Below are 18,707 nucleotides of genomic sequence, written 5' to 3'. Positions count from 1 at the left end.
CAAATGACGCTGAAACGCATTATTGTTCACGATTGTGTACCAATGGTGAAATCATTATATTGTCTGAAATATAGGAGGGGGTCATGGTGGCTAAGTGGGTAAGACGCTGACTGGCTAGCCTGGAGGTCGGGTGTTCGATCTCTGCATTGGCCGATAAAGTTCATCCAGATTTTCCAGCGTGGTTCCCCCTTGTCAGTGATGCAGGATGAAGGGCCAGACAAGGATAGCTGTCTAGTCATTCGGATGGAACAAAAAAACAAGGTCCCGTGTACACATTGGCATGCACGTAAAAGATCCCTTGACAGTTGGAATTCGATATAAGAGTAGGCCGTAGTACCGCTGTCAGTGTAAAATTTCTCTCATAGCACACTATATGGCGTATGCCCGTCTTCATTAGCCCAGTTCATTTTGTCTGAAATATTGGATATCAGAAGCCCAACTTTTCCCGGTAAGATCACGTTCAACATCAATGTTGATTTAAATTGACAAATAATTCATGTTTTCAATGTCAAAGACTTTGGATGATACTGAGTTAGAGACTTAGGTACTTTAAAATACATGTACATGCAAGGCTGAACAGTTCATTATTCTATTGGTAAATATACACTACATGTACATGTTGGACATCTTTCATATTAATAATGTTTGAACTTTTGTTTAATAATGAGCTTTGTGAACCTAATATGCATTTTTATAGGTACATCTAAATCATATTGACAAATGTGATTCTCTTGAAAAAAAAGAAAGAAGTTGTCAAGCTGTTGCCCTAAAAATCATTTAAATTTTACTAGCTTAAGTTTATATCAATATTTCCACAGTATTTGTACACATACATAAATTACATTCCAATTTATTATTTTTATCTGTTCAAAGGAGCAATGCCAGATGTATTTTAGTAAGCTGGTTAATTTGGGGTGGATAACTCTTAAAACCTGTAAAACAATCCTATATGCACCTATATGGACACAGATCACTAAATATTTCTCCGCCGTCACCCACGAATGTAGGGCGAAAGTTATTTTTAGTCTTTCCCTCCCCCCCCCCTTTTGCATGGCGATTTTTGTGGTGTAGAATCGAAGAAAAAGGCTTGAAAATACATTGTCTGCCAGGTTTTGGTGAATATTCATGATTTTGAGGCGAAAGGATACAAGAGTTGAGAGGTTGGTTAGGTTGAAATGTAGGGAGGAAAATTGCAGGTATACTTGTCTCTACTTCCAGCTTGTGTATCTCAAGTTTTTCATGGTGAACCTCATACATGCTTTTGGACAAGAGTTTGCCACATGTTGCTTCATCTGTGGCAGAAAGCGTTCTACCGAAAAGTTAGAGCCGATCTAAGATACGAGAATTAACATTAAAGTCAATGGGGAAATATTTAGTGATCTGTGGCCATATGAATTATATTTAAGGTCTGTAATATGTGTCCCCTGCCTTTCGAAGAATGAACATTTTCGATAATGAACATTTTCTGCTCATGGTAAGCAGAGCAATAAGCAATTTGATTGGTGGAGACTTTGGAATATAGTAACTCTCCTTCTAATTAAGCAACAGTGTTCATTAGGTGAATGCCTTGATTTAGTTCGATAATGAACATTTTCTGCTCATGGTAAGCAGAGCGATAAGCAATTTGATTGGTCGAGACTTTGGAATATAATAACTCTCCTTCTAATTGAGTAACAGTGTTCATTAGGTGAATGCCTTGATTTAGTTTGAAGATGAGGATTTTCTGTTGCTGGTAAGCAGAGATAAGCAATTTGATTGGTTAATGCTTTGGGACACAATGACTTTAGTTCTTATTAAGTTAGAGTGATGAAACTTGGTGTATAGTTTTATCACATCAGTCCCTTGACTAAGTTCAATGATGAACATTTTCTGCTGAGGGTAAGCAGAGCGATAAGCAATTTGATGGTCGAGACTTTGGAACACGATAACTCTCCTTCTAATTGAGGTAGAATGTTCAAACTTGGTGTTCATTAGATGAATGCCTTGATGGAGTTCGATGATGAACATTGTCTGCTTATGGTAAGCAGAGATAAGCAATTTGATTGGTTGATGCTTTTGGGCACAATAACTTTGGTTATAATTAAGTCAGAGCTACGAGACTCTGAGTATATATTAATTCTATCATTAAGTTGACTATACCGCAAAGACAGCAACTATTTATTTTGGTGCATGCCCCGACACCCTGGGGCATTGTCATGCCCACTTTTTTCTTAATATTTAGTCTGTAAATTTGGCAAAACAAACCCAACGCCTAGCCTTCTTTGCCTCTTGTCATATTTCAGTCATTGCAGCCATTTCATGTTTCATTCTCTTTATTTTAAAAAGTAACATATCAATCAAAGCAGGAACATGGACGTATATTGCAGCGGTAGTGATGTTCTTGTTACAGTTAATCATCTGTTTAAAATCAGACCCATCATACTTTTAATTGATAGTGTACATGTAAATAACATAATGCCTGTTTGAATAATCAATTTGAGTACGTTTTGGAGTGGACTAAACCATGAAAAATTAGATTTTGTCCTAAAACTTTATATAACCTTTAATGTCTTTTAGTAAACTCACAATTCCATCTGGGTTTTTAATGATGTTTGATTAAATGTGGTAATATTATCTTGTGTCTGGGTACTTGTAGGTTAATTCACTAGTAACTGCTATGATTTCCTTGTTCAACAGTCTTCCTGTTTTTACAGAATTAATTTGTATTCGTGTTTAATAACACCAACCGAGTCTACATTTTGTACAAGTATATTCTTGTTTGTTCGTGATCTGACATCTAAAACCCTAATGTAAGAAGTGTTTCAAAAGTAAGATTAAGATTCTCTTTTAGATTTTTATATGCCCACGTGGAAATGGGCTCGTATTCTCGTATATTGTCGTCGCCCCTGTCCGTCCGGCATCCAAAATTGCTTGTGGACGCTCTAGAGGCTACAGTTAATATTCGATTGACTTTAAATTTTTACACAGTGTTTAAGGACTTTAAATTTATACACAGTGTTTAAGGTCATGAGACGAAAAAACCTATCGATTTTCAATTATTTACGATAGTTACTGCCAGAGTTATGGCCCTTGATCTCTTTAAAAAAATCTTTGTGGATGCTCTAATGGCTAAAGTTAATATCCGATTGACTTGAAATTTAAACACAGTGTTTAAGGTCATGAGACAAAGAAGCCTATTGATTTTCAACGATATGCGATAATTACTGCCAGAGTTATGGCCCTTGATCACTTTGAAATATCTTGTGGACGCTATAGAGGCTAAAGTTAATATCCGATTGACTTTAGATTTATACACAGTTTTTAAGATCATTAGACGAAGAAGCCTATTAATTGTCAACGATTTTCGATAATTACTGCCAGAGTTATGGCCCTTGATCACTTTGAAAAATCTTGGGGATGCTCTAAAGGCTAAAGTTAATATCTGACTGACTTTACATTTATACCCAGTGTTTAAGGTCATGAGACGAAGACGTCTATTGATTTTCAACGATTTCCAATAATTACTGCTACAGTTATGGCCCTTGATCACTTTGAAATATTTTGTGGACGCTCTAGAGGCTAAAGTTTATATCCGATTGACTTTAAATTTGTACACAGTGTTTAAGGTCGTGAGACGAAGAAGCCCAGTCTCTAGAGACCAAAGTTATCATCCGATTGACTTTAGAATTTAAGGTCTTGAGACGAACAAGTATATTGATTTTCAATGAATTTTGGTAACTTGGGGCAGAACTAAAAGCCAAACAATTTCTAATTATTTTCATATAATTACTTAATGAATTGTTACTCTTAATCAGATTTTAGTGTATTATAAATGTTGACTGCTCGGACGACTTAGCTGCTGTGGAAGTATGTTTTGTTGCCTGGCAACCTATCTTTTCTTCATATTATTAATGTCAGTAAATTTACTGATCACATATTGATGCTGTCAGATTAAAACCAAACTTTTTATTGCTAATTTTACATCGTTTGAATCCTACATCCAAAAGGGAGGCTACTATATTGTTTGTTTACATTTTATCTCTTTAATAGTTTATGTTTTAAACCAGACATATTGAAAACTGATAGTTTTTTGCCCAAATATGAGTATCCCCTTTGAATGTACATGTAGAGCATGCATATCAATTCCAATAATAAATAAAATTTTCATTATTTCGCCAACAAAAGATTTTATTAGGACATGATCTCAATGAAATGAGAAAACTCATACACATAAAATTTCATCTATTTACACTAAGGTTTAACAAATTGACAGAACAGCAACATAAGCTCTATCATCTATGTAAGACATGGATTCGATCCAACCCATGTACATGTATATTACAAGGAGTACAGTTTTCTGTCTAACATTGTGGCTTTTCTACAGTTTCCTTCCATTTCTATAGAATGTATTACAGTAAAGATATGTCGTATGTTACTCCCAATATGACATATCAGGTGTTGATATTCAACTCCATTTCTCTCAAGCACGTAAAATGTCAAAAATGAATCGGGTGACAAACAAAACCTATAAAATGATATATTACACGAGTCATTTTGCCAACAATATTTGTCAAGGTCAATTTCAGGCCATTTTTGGCTGGAGTTAGCCAGTAAATTTCAGAGGTAGCAAACTACAAATATCTTCACTAGGGTCATCTTCTATCAGAAACCATTGTCAAACCTTGTTCAGGGGTCAAAATGGCTAAGTGGGTAAGACGCTGGCTCGCTAACCTGGAGGTCGAGTGTTCGATCCCAGTATTGGCCGAGAAAGTTCATCCAGATTTTCCAGCGTGATTCACTCTTGTCAGTGATGCAGGGCCTGACAAGGACAGCTGTCTAGTCGTTCAGATGGAACAAAAAACCGAGGTTCTGTGTACACATTGGCATGTACTTAAAAGTTGGAATTCAATATAAGAGTAGGCCGTAGTGCCGCTTTCCGGCCCAAATTTCCCTCCATAGCCCACAGAATGGCGTATGCCAGTCTTCATTAGCCCAGTTCGGAGCAGAACAGTAGGACGTTAAACTCCATTTCATTTCAAACCTTGTTCTTCGAGAAATAGTCAGTTTTATCAGTGAAATAAAAGTGTTATTCCACTGGCTAGCAGTAGTCCATGTTGTTTTTACCTAAAATGATTGTAAAATCATAAAATAAATAGAACATTTGTCGTTTTGTCGTGAATAACATATTTTATTTCATCTCTAAGCAAGAAAACGTTTATATTTTCACTCATGCTATGCATTCGTGAAAATATAAGTTTTCTTGCTTCTCGATGAAATAAAATATGTTATTCACTCTAAAACGACAAATATCCTCTATTTACTTATGAGCCAGTTCTATTTACTAATGAATATTCTGTTCATTAACTTATACTAGTGATCACTACTCTAAGCTAATGTTTAGTATACGTATGTATGTATAGAAAATAGTTATACTGCAGTAGTCATTAATAAGAATGTGTGTAACCAGCTAAAAAAGATGTCACTTGGCAGGGTTTTACTTCTTTAGTGATATACATTTTACATGTCTACAGTACTTACATACTGACTACAACCTGATTACTGACAATTTTAGCTTATAATAGTTATAAACATTATGTAATCATATATTTTCATTTATAAAAGTCAATGATATCAACCTTTTTACAGAGCTAGTAATATTAACAATAGAATGTTTTTGTTAATGTGTTGTAATTTGGACTTTTGTTACGATTTGTACATACATGTACATGTAACTAGAATTACATTTACATTACATATTGAGACGTTTATGTTTCAACCCGACCTATTCATTTGACAAAGTGTGAAATTCCTATTAATGAATTTCACTGCTATGTTACGATCCCATTGAGGTATTTTTATTGTAATAAAAAGCACTTTCTGTGTTTGTAACATCTTCTTGTTATCGTCACAATTATCCACATACATGTAGATCACTAGATGTATTGATCTAGACATTCAGATTAACGAAGTACTGATAAATGATTTCAAACTGATGACAACAGTTAGATTTATTACACAGATGAGTTGAGGGAGTTCAATGTCTCAAGAATGCAGAGGTGGTATAAGGAGTGTTTTTTTAGGTCTGAGTTCGAAGCCATTATGTGATCTTTTGATAAACTGAAGAGTACCGGTACTCTGTTCAAGGTCTTCTATTTTTTAAGTCGAGAAAGTGAGATTAATAGCTACGGTCTAAAAATAAAATGTGATTTGATGAATTATGTAAATGTATTTTTACTCATCATTTTAGAATTGGGATTCCTATGGGATTGTTATTGTAAGCCATTGAAGACAGAATTGTTACATACGATATATGTATACACATCTTAAAATTAAAAACTTTGTAAATCTATAACAGTATGTATTTAAGTAGATGGATTACTACAGAAATGCATCTTTAATTGGCCATAACTTAATAGGGCATTATGTAAGATTAGATAAAGAGCTGACAATTCTCGTTATAATAGTTAAAAAAATAGATACCGTAATGTAAAGAGAATTGGCCGAAAATTTCAGTCAAATTTCAGTCAAATTATCATTGCTACTGTTGTTAAGATAATAAAAAAATCTCGATTATCCATTTTTATGTTAAATCATCAACTGCAAATCGTATTTAAATCTAATAAAAAAAAAAAACTAGAGTATCCGATGGCATCGAGAGTTGATTATGGTCTTGGTAAGTTAATTAATGTCTAATTAATAATTTATAAAGAAAGACCCCCAAAAGGAATATTTAGCTCTTACATAATGCCTGTTTGAGTAAGAATTGATTGATTTAAATAATTATTGGACCAGATTTTTTGAAAATGAAGGTCTATGGTTATAAGGTTATTGAACTTTTATTCTTACACTTTGAGTAATAGAGTAGACATAGTGTTTACATACATGTAAAGATTTAGCTGTATGTAGATTGCAAATTTATATTTTCTATACGATTTTACAATTAGATATTTGCACCTGGGGAAATGATGAGGAAAGCATATATGTACATGTAGTCAATCGGCTCAGATGAAACAAGATGAAGTTCCAAATACAAATTTGTAATAAAGGCACAAATAAGATTCAACTGGATTGGGTGGAAATGCTACCATATTGCAAATTTCACTGTGAGATAAAACGATAGAAATGAAAATCACCAAATAGTTTGGCTAAAAATGACCCTGACGATGTTAAACTGTTTGGGTTTTTTTCTTCTTATCTGTCAGCTATTTGTTTTTTAATTTATGTCTAAATTTCTAATTGTTTTCATGGCTTACAAATTAATACAATATCACATTTTCCAGTTTGTAATTTATTCACAGACAAGGTGGCATCAAACATTTGCCTTGTGGCATGTATTTTTCTTACCATAACAATAAATCAATTTACCAGGATATCTGATCCCATTACACTTTGCTTGTCATTTATAAATATCTTCATGACGTCTGCCTGTGTCATCTGCTTGTGTCTTCTGCAATAATGTGGGAGTAGAAAGGTTTTATAAATAGCTTTGTTTATGCTCTCTGAGATGGATGACTATAGATTTATAGATTCTCCTTCATGATATATTAGATTCTACCAAAACTTACAGACACATGAGATTTGCAATAAAAGTATGCTTAATATTTTAGTACTTGATACTTAATCAGAGGACAAATATCACCATTAGCACAAATTATTTACAGGCTTGAAGCAGTTCAGCACAAACAGTAGCAAATAAGCAATGGATATAGGGAAAAAAAAGGACACAGAAGGACTGTGACTGTAAGGTTACATGTTATATTTTTGATCCTCACTGTGGTTTTGTGTCCATTGTTTCATTAAAACCTTTATATTTGCATTCCAGTCTCCAACTTTATTATTCCCAGTAGGATTATGGGGCAAGGGGTTGTTTACTTCTGATAAATAGCAGAATCTCACTGTGAATTAAATGATTCCTTAATGCCATTAATCCTCACAAGATATCTCTAACAAGAAAAGGTTGACAATGTCACATTTCAGCACCATTTTTTATTCTTTAAGCAAATTTTGATCATGTCAGTGTGAAAGCCAATGTTAATCTGACCCTATCAGGTACGGTTAAAAATATGAGAATGCCAATTGCGGAGAAATTATTTAATCCTAAGAAACAATTACGAGTTTGACTTAAATAACCCTTTTATTTCCAGCTGTGGTCATGAACGGTATTCTAGTCACAAGGGAAGAAAAGAAAAAGTGATTGGCTGATTAGACCCTGTCTTTTGCACATGATCAAATATGTTCAGTGTCCTCATTCCTGAAATGAAAGTCTTAGAAAGACCTTGTTTTCCTTTTGATTTACTTTTTAAAAAAACATACAATATAATGGATATAGGTTGTAGAAAGGATTAAATAATAATATTGTTTGTAATTAATTAATTCAAATTGCTAGAAATTATGTTACAATAAGAATTTGAATATTTTCATTGCATCTTAGTTAAATTAATTCCAATATTGTCCATGAATGATAAGCTACATGTAGGGCCGGCGCCAGACTATTTTGAGGTATAGGCAACTCAAACTACTTCTGGCAATGTCAAATTGAAAATGGCAAAACCCAGACAAGGCAATATATGATTTCTCAATACACGTATTTGTAGAATCATATGTCTTGATCACTTTGCCTTTTACGGTTTTAACAACGGGGCTGCTGGTGGTGTGTGGTTTGTATTTTTGTTACTTAACAATGTATAATTGCGTACTGATAGGTATCTTTCTTGTGTATTTTCAGTTTTAACTAGTATTAAGCTATAGATGTAGATGAACGATATAACGTTACTGTCATCAGCCCCCGTGGCTGGGGCAACTGCCACACCCAGTATAGGTAAACCAGGAAGTAACAGCAAATCACCACATTGTAAAGTATGCGGTGACGAATCATCAGGTTTTCACTATGGAGTAGATTCTTGTGAAGGATGTAAGGTGAGTACTATAAATGAAGTGCCTAATCTTAAGACCCAATCTGATTAAAACACAGATCCTATTTGGTTTGTTTTTTTATAGTTCAAAATATTGTTTTACTTGCCTTCCTATACACAAGGATCTGGTTGATGTGAGGGATTAGCCAATGGACGTTGTGGCGAGTTCTTGGCATGTGCTGCACTGAACTGTGGGTAGACATTTGCAGCGAAGAAAAGCAAAAGTTGTATATCAAAATGCCCACTTGAAACATGTACGCTGATTGGTTAATCAAATGTCTAATGACATAGGGTTTAAAGCCACTCGAAAGACCCATGCCACGACCTCCCACTACAACCTGTGAGATCTTCGCGTAGTGGAGGCGATCGGGTAGATCTGTATTTAAATCAGATTGATAACATTATTGGTGGTCATGGCTAGTGTATGTCAAGAAAGAAGACAAAATTAAATGCTATAAACTATCTCCATGCAAATCCTCAACCAATTGGACAACTTTAGTAACTTCATCAAATGAGATCAGACATTTATTAAGCTTGGACATAGGATTTACATGTACATGGTCCAGTGTGAATGAGGAAATTATCTCTTAAATTATTTTGAAAATTCTTTGGTTTTTGGGGTTGTTTTTTATACACCCACATTGAAATGGGGTCGTATATTGTCGTCGCCCCCGTTCGTCCGTCCGTCGGTCCAGCGTTCACAATTGCTTGTGGACGCTCTAGAGGCTAAAGTTAATATCCGACTGACTTTAAATTTATATACAGTGTTTAAGGCCATGAGACGAAGAAGCCTATTGATTTTCAGTGATTTCCGATAATTACTGCCAGAGTTATGGCCCTTGATCACTCCAAAAAATCTTGTGGAAGCTCTAGAGGCCAAAGTTAATATCCGATTGACTTTAAATTTATACACAGTGTTTAAGGTCATGAGACGAAGAAGCCTATTGATTTTCAGCGATTTCAGATAATTACTGCCAGAGTTATGGCCCTTGATCACCTTGAAAAATATTGTGGAAGCTCTAGAGGCTAAAGTTAATATCTGATTGACTTTAAATTTATACACAGTGTTTAAGGTCATGAGACGAAGAAGTGTATTCATTTTCAGCGATTTCCAATAATTGCTGCCAGAGTTATGGCCCTTGATCACTTCAAAAAATCTTGTGGATGCTCTAGAGGCCAAAGTTAATATCTGATTGACTTTAAATTTATACACAGTGTTTAAGGTCACGAGACGAAGAAGCCTATTGATGTTCAGCGATTTCAGATAATTACTGCCAAAGTTATGGCCCTTGATCACTTTGAAAAATCTTGTGACGCTCTAGAGGCTAAAGCTATCCTCCGATTGACTTCAGATTGATACACAGAGCTTAAGATCTTGATACGAACAAGTAAATTTTTATGACTTGAACAGCTAAATCCATGATATTAAAAGTTTTGTATACAAAGCGTTAGCATGGGGCAGAACTTTATAAAAACCAAACAAATTCTAATGGTTTTCTGATAATTACTTCATGAGTTGTTACTCTTAATCAGATTTTAGTGTATTATAAATGTTTCATTACCGAAAAAAGTAAAAATATGCGACAACACTTGTTGACTGCCCGGACGATTTAGTTGCTGTAGGCGTATGTTTCGTTGCCTGGCAACCTATCTATTTTAATTTTTTTTTACAAATTTCTGACATTTCAAAACTTTATTGATTATGCAGAAAAACTTCTCTTAAAATACTATTTAATAACACTTTTAGGAATTTTGCTATGTACAGAAACTACCATATTTTTCGAGTTATTAGTCGATCCATTTTTCCACGAAAATCAAACCTATGTCGTATGCTCCACATTGACTAATTTATGGATGAGAAAATATTTCTGTCAAAAAGTCGCTAAACACTTTGTGACATGCCCGTCTTCATTAGTCCAGTCGGAGCAGAACAGTACAACGTTAAATCCAATTTCATTTCATTTCTGCTTTGGGAAGGAAGCAACCAGATGCTGGCTTTTTGCCATAAGTTGGCATTATGTAAAATTTAGAGAATAAACGGGTCGTTCTTGCTATTAATAGTTCGAAAATAGATAACGGAAAATGAATATATTGAAAATTGTAAAGTCTGACGATTTAACTTTTAATCAAATAGATAACGGAAAATGAATATATTGAAAATTGTAAAGTCTGACGATTTAACTTTTAATCTAACTTGATTAAAAGTTAAATCGTCAGACTTTACAATTTTCAATATATTCATTTTCCATTATCTATTTTAAAATATGGATATTTATTCTCCAAAAAAGTAACATTGGAATTGGATGTATTTTGATAATTTCAAATTTGAACAATATACTCTTATTGAAAGATGGCTGAGTAGATAGCTGTGAGACACTGCTTGGCATCCCTTTCAAATTGTGTTTGAATGATGAAGAAGAGTATTACATTAAGTTCTTTTCACATGTTTTCTTGCTACTAAAAACGAACGATACATCATGGTTTTCACTCACTTTATATTCAGAGCCAGGATGTCAATGATATACATTCATTTATGGGGGCAATTACCTTTTAACATTCTCCATCCAAAACAACATGCACATGATACTCCATCAAGATGACATATATATATATATGTGTGGTACTGTAAATGACTGTCTTCCCTGGATTCGACCATTTGTGTTAGATTTTAACTAGCAAAATCAGCGGAGTGTATTCCCATACCATATTAAATTTTAATTTACATAGTTTATACCTAGGAAGAAGTCTACCAGCTCAATTATTGCATGTTTTATGGAACTATGATGTGAATAAATTAAATGAATGGGAGTTTAACATCTTACTTTTCTGCACCAACCCTTCATGCACAATATAATTTGCTATGAGAAAAATTTTGCCCGAACAGATGATCAATGGGCATACTATTATTACAATTTCAAGTACCAGGGATTTGCACAGCCCAATAAATCCAATTCCTTGCTAGGCTATCCATTCTGGCAATGATTCTGCACCACTGAAAAGCTGGAAAATTGTGATGATGGTGTAAATAAACATAGACACTATGTTAGTACATCAAATGCAGACATGTCATCACATAGCCATCTCCTCTGATATTAGTGTAATCGAAATATTGAAAAGTATTCTGGGGTTTGTTAAATGTAAACAGATAATTTGTGTAGGCTTATTTTTTTGTGCATAATAAAAACATTTTTATGCTCCCACATGTAGTTTGGGCATACATGTATATAGTTGTCACCCTGTTTGGGAGTTATCCCCCTTTGATGAAAACCTTGGGAACACAGAGGCTTCAGTTTTGAACAGATTCTTTCAAATTTGGTTATGAAGCATTGTGGTCATGACAAACCCTATCGATATTCGGAGTTCTGTGAGTTTCCGTACCGGGTTATTCCACTTTTTCCAAAAGCCTTGTGAACACGATAGAGGCTATGGTTTTTAACAGATTTTTTTTTCAAATTGGGATAATGAGAGGACGAACCCAGTCGATATTCAGCATTTTGTGACTTCTTTTCAGATTTATTCCCCCTTGTCGAAAACCTTGTGAACGCAATAGACGCAACAGTTTTTATATGCTAACATTGAAATGTGGTCTTATATCGTCGTCGCCCCAGTCCTTCCGTCTGTCCATCCATCCGCTCTAGAAGCTAAAGTTAATATCCGATTGACTTTAAATTTATACACCGCGTTTAAGGTCATGAGACGAAGAAGCCTATTCATTTTCAACGATTTTTCGATAATTACTGCCAGAGTCATGTCCCTTGATCACTTTGAAAAATTTTGTTGATGCTTTAGAGACCATAGTTATCATCTTATTTTATATTTATACACCGTGTTTAGGCCTATATATATATATAGTCGTTTCGATGGAGTTTAAGGTCTTGAAACGAACAAGTATATTGATTTTCAATAATTTTTATACGCCCACATTTTCATGTGGACGTATTATGCCGTCGCCCCTGTCGGTCCGGTCCGTCCACACTCTACATGTCACAATTTTTATCCGATTTTGACAAAACTTAAAATATCTCGGTTCCTTTTGATATTGGCATGTATCGGACCATAGCTTCATGGATTATGGCCCCTGATTGTGCAAAAAGTCACAATTTCCACCCGATTTGATGAAACTTGAAATACATGTTTATAACCCAAAGATCTTGGTTCCTTTCGATATTCGCATATATCGGAGAGTGACTTTCTGAATTATGGCGCCTGATTGTACGAAAAATCACGCTTGTGGTCCCTCTAGAGGTCACAGTTATAACTTATTATCCAATTTAAAAAATAAAAAAAATTATGTGCATATATCACCGTTACACACTAAGATCTTGGTTCCTTTCGCTAATCTTGCATATCCGAATGTAACTTCCTGGATTATGGTCCCTGATTGTTCGAAAAATCGCATTTTTAGTTTGCGGATTCTCTAGAGGTCACAATTTTTTATCCGATTTTAAAAACCGTTTAAATACATCACCATTCCACCATGATGAAGGTTGAATTTGAATTTCGGCAAAATTGAAATGAAACTGCCCGAAAAAATGGCCGCTTTTTGTATGCAAATTGTGTAAAAGTATGTAATACGAAGGTTATGGACTCTCTAGAGGTCACAATTTTTATCGGATTTTGATGAAACTTAAAACATATCTTTTATGTCCCAAAGATCTCAGTGCCTCATGATATTTGTGCATTTCAGACGATAACTTTCTGGATTATTGCCCCTGATTGTACAAAAACTCACGTTTGTTTTTAGCTTTTTCTCTATCCATCTCTTGCAAAATGTGGGCATATCCTGTCTGGCAGCCGCTGGTTGATAACTTGTACAGCTAAATCCATGATATTAAATGTTTTGTATACTAAACGTTAGCATGGGACAAAGAAATTCTAATGATTTTCTGATAATTACTTAAAAATACATTATGGGAGATTCGATAACGAGTTAGCAGTTCTCACTATAATAGTTAAAAACTAGATAATGTAAAGGCAATTTGTTGAAAATTTCATTCAAATTGATCCACTATGAACTGAGAACTAAGCGACTGAAATTCCCACAAGCCTCAGTCATCATTACTAAAGTCAGAACGATAAACAGCATATCTCGATTATCCATTTAATCGTTTAATCGAGAAGGAAAGTTATGCAGTAAATCGGCTTACAATCCACTAAAGATCGCAGGCTAGCTCTGCCATCTAGAGTTGATTATGGCCTGGATAGGTTAATTAATGTCTAATTAATAATTTAGATAACATTTCAGACCTAAAGAAAGACCTGAAATAGGCAGATTTAGCTCTTGCATAATGTATGTTTAATGAGTTGTTATTCTTAATCAGATTTTAGCTAGGGTATTATAAATGTTTCATTACCGACAAAAGTTAAAATTTACAACTCTTGTTGACTGCCAGGGCGATTTAGATGCTATGGATGTTTCATTGCCTGGAAACCTATCTTTGACAGATGTTTTGAAGGCATTCCTTTTCAGTTTTGGTCACCATCCAAGTTTTCCTTTTGGATAAGCTGCTGTCTGGGTGTATTTCCACATTTTAAAGGACAATATTGGTGTCAGTCATAATTACATATGTGATAGAACTGTCGTCATTTCCAGTTTCTTCACGTGCTTGTTACACATCTCCCGTAGCAATGATCTCTGTGTTAAAGTTATATTTGGGATGTATTGAACCAGTTCTATCACATATTTTATAATGACTGACACCAGTATTGTCCTTTAAAAAATAGCCCAAATGAATATACTTTCAGAGATGGTTTCCATCAACTGCAAATAAAAAAGAATAAGGACATTTGTATTTTAAAAAAGCTATTGTAATGTAATTATATATTCACACCCCAAAAAAAAAAAAAAAAAAAACATGGTATAAATTGTAGCACATGTGGTGGATTTAGTGCTTTATCACAGGGCATATTATTATGTATTGCACACCACTGGCAGCTAACATGAAAATCAATAAGAGTGAAACATAGTTCAAAACAACATTTGTCATGTACAGCTAGATAATTGTTACATAACCTGATAACAATAATCAGGTATGCCTGACAATATTTTGATTTGATGGTGTTATTTCCTTGTCATTGTGTTTTATTATTGAACTCTTTTCACTATTGTCAGGAATATAATTGCCACGAGTCATGATATAAATGTGTAATTGTATGAAATGTTATGTCAATCAAGGCTGATTTCTTCAATACTGTAAATTATATTAGCTAAGTTAAGAAAACACCAATTAGGTTTTGTTTTATTTTGGTTGTTGTATTTTACTGACATTTCACATATTTTCTTTGATGCTGTTGTTCATAACATATAATAATATTGACTTATCCGATCGTCAATATTGATTGGTATAAAGGGGCATTCGGTAAGATTAGATAATTAATTAAAAGAGCTGTCAGTTTTCGCTATAATAGTTTAAAAATAGATATTTAAAACAGAATATCCTGAAAATTTCAGTCAATTTGCTTCACTCTGAACCGAGATATTAGTGATGATTCATTTTTAGGCTAGCCTTGATCGTCATTTTTACTGTTGATACAAAGTTAGTATTTTTACTGGATTAGTGAAACAAAGAATCCTATTGAATTTCAGCCCTTGTTTCAGTTTATGGAATCTTTTTAATTCTCAAATGACAACTGATTTGTATGAAATTTTCTTGTAAATGCCCCCCCCCCCCTGCAATTACCTACCCTTGTGATTTACATGCTATGGGCGTATGTTTCGTTGCTTGGCAACCTATTTTATATTCCCACATTTAATGTGGAAGTTGACATTTGACCCAATGCGAAATGGAATTTAAGTCCTACATTTTTGCACCAGGCAAATGAAGACAGTCATATGCCACTATCAAGCATTTAAACACTGCTATTATTTATTTGTTGATTACTTAAATCAAGGTACAATTTACAAATGTACCTCTATCCAAGTTACCTCTTACTAACAGATGTCCAAGAGGGGAGGATGTTAATGACGATTTTTCTTGTTATCACCTGTACGTGTACAAGTTGTTCACAGGTCTGGAACAATTTAATTAAAAAAAAACTATTTTCGTACTATTTTTTCAGTTGGTCATAAAAGACTTATTTAAAGGAAGCTTTGGGCATGTGACAAAAGCGTAATAGTACTTTGACCTGCAGTAGATAGCTAATTAAATGGCTGAATAATCAAACCTTTTTGCAGAACTTGTGTATCTGATGATGTGATTGGAAAGATAAAGTGGAGTCATTCAATCACAATGTCCAATTAATGATAAAAAAATAATCATAACGCACATTTCTTTGGAATAATAAGTTTTGATTGGCCAGTTGATCTGGAGTTAACCAATCATAAGCTGCACATTTACATAATAATTATATAGAAATAATTCCAATAACAAACTCATCCATTATAATGTTTTACATTATTTAAGTAATAGTGCAGTAAAACTGCCAAACAATATATAACAGTACATGAACACAACACAGTTATTCCAAAGAGTCAGAACAAGTTAAGCCATTCACAATAATGTAGAAAGCTTTCCAGAATAGACTAACCAAAAAAGCCTTGCCTTTCTGGCTCTTCCCTGGCCATCACCCATCACACAGCCATCAAAGAGACCAGGGAAAGTGTCATACTATATGAACTAGCACACCATTTGCAATACATCACTGGGCATAGCAAATGAACTCATTTTACTGTTAAATACATGTAGATGTATAGTATCTATGGATATAATTAAAAAAAACTCTTTAATGCAAAGAGCTATTTGCTAGCACACCATTTGCAATACATCACTGGGCATAGCAAATGAACTCATTTTACTGTTAAATACATGTAGATGTATAGTATCTATGGATATAATTAAAAAAAACTCTTTAATGCAAAGAGCTATTTCATGTAGTAAGGAATAAATCTTTATAATTTTCAGGGATTTTTTAGAAGATGTATAACTCAAGGAATGACACATAAATGTGCGAACGAAGAAAAATGTGAAATAACTCCGTTCACAAGAAATAGTTGCCAGTATTGTCGATTGAAAAAATGTTTTGAAGTGGGCATGTCCAGAGAAGGTGAGTACAAATTTCTGTTTTGAAAAATGCCCTTTATTTCATGATTCATATATACATGTATATATATGTATACAATTATTGATTCTGCAGTTTAAGGTCAGACAACATGGGGTGTAGCATGGGAATGGTCAGTGCATTGGACCCTAGACTAGGGTGCTTAATCCATTTTCAAACGAACTGGCCAGAAATGGGTTAATTATAAGCTTCCATTCCCTTTAATATAACAAGACTTTCACAAAAATAATTCTTGGTAATTTGTTATGGAGAATGTTGTATTCTGATGTATGTGATTACCACAAAAATAACCACAATTAGGTATATCTTTTGAAAATTTTCCATATTTAATTCACGTACCAGCTTTCAAGTTCACGTCAGTAATAGTCCTGAATAATTTACTATCTTTGTTTATTCAATGAAACGTTCGTATTTCATCAGTCGATGATCAAAAATATTAGCATTTTTCTATTGCCAGTATCAGAAAATGCTGCAGCCAAAATAAACTGATACGGCACCATGGCATTTCTTCATAATACAATTTGTAGTTTTTTGAGTTTTTTGTCTTATCACTTAACTAGTCACGTAACTTGCAAAAGTTTTTATTCATTCGTCGATGATAGACAAACGGCACAATTGTCACATGACAACCATAATTGAAATTGCTTTAAAATAATTTGTAGTTTTTTGAGTTTTTTGTCTTATCACTTAACTAGTCACGTAACTTGCAAAAGTTTTTATTCATTCGTCGATGATAGACAAACGGCACAATTGTCACATGACAACCATAATTGAAATTGCTTTAAAATAAAATTCCGTACAATTATGATATAGCCTTCAATAAAAATGACAATATTTTTAAAATTAAGCCGTTATCAGAATGTGTATATAATAAAAAAAAATCATAATGGTAAACGCTATTTAAAACTGGTTTATTGACCTAATTCCACGCGATATGTCATTGGAATTCGGCATTGTATTTTCTATCGAAAAAATATACATGTATTATTAAAGACTGTTTCTCGGTGTATTTGGTGTTATATCAGGGGATTATACTCAATGAAGATATAAATTTACCTAACAACTGGTCAGTGAATCCATCAATGTATGATCCAGTTATAATTATAATATCTACCGGTACCTGGAATTCATACGGAGCGTGGAAGACGCTTGAGTGGCAAACCATGCCGAGATCGTGTTCTTTCACCACATGGGCTATTTTTACAAAAGCAGCTTACTGAACCTGTTATGAATAATCAGCAAGCTTGTATTATCCAAATTACCGTTAAATGTGCTAATTAGGCTACTCAGATTATGAACCACAGGTGTCCGATTCTCACTAAGGTAAGGCTGTTGTTGTAGCCGACAAGCAAGTTGATATCACCTCTTAATTAACATGTAAAAATTAACCCGATGTAATTTAGCCGATAGTTGATTGATTTATGATACCATAGTGGCAGGTTCATTGTTTTACCAATCGGCTAGATTAAACATCAATCGGCTAAAGCTGACAAAAAACAGCCAATTAAGAACACTGCCCTAGACTAGAATATCCCTTTTTATATGTGGTCGTATATTGCCGTCCGTCCATCTTTCACAATTTCTTGTGAACCCTCTACAGACTACATTGTTTTGAAATTGATATATGTTGTTTGCTTTGGTGAGATGAAAAAGCCTATTTAATTTCAATAACTTCCAGTAATTTCTTCTGCAGTTATGGCCCTTGTTTCACTTTGTTGCACCTTGTGAACGCTCTTAACGACAAAAGTTATCAACCGA

At 34.0% G+C, this 18,707-nt stretch overlaps 1 protein-coding gene across 2 annotated transcripts in view; it reads left to right on the top strand.

Annotated features, from left to right (window-relative positions):
• The window catches only part of LOC126827044 (probable nuclear hormone receptor HR3), a 73,188-nt gene that overhangs the window by 22,915 nt on the left and 31,566 nt on the right, over nt 1–18,707 (top strand). For both annotated transcript variants that reach the window (XM_050556207.1, XM_050556206.2), the window contains exons 2-3: nt 8,705–8,895; nt 16,793–16,934. In XM_050556207.1, coding sequence (XP_050412164.1) covers nt 8,734–8,895; nt 16,793–16,934 — 304 coding nt within the window. In that variant the 5' untranslated portion in view covers nt 8,705–8,733. The remainder of the gene's footprint in view (nt 1–8,704; nt 8,896–16,792; nt 16,935–18,707) is intronic.

The sequence above is a fragment of the Patella vulgata genome, chromosome 7 (genome assembly GCF_932274485.2).
Source record: "Patella vulgata chromosome 7, xgPatVulg1.2, whole genome shotgun sequence".
NCBI lineage: Eukaryota > Metazoa > Mollusca > Gastropoda > Patellidae > Patella > Patella vulgata.
This window is presented reverse-complemented; position numbering and strand designations above follow the sequence as displayed.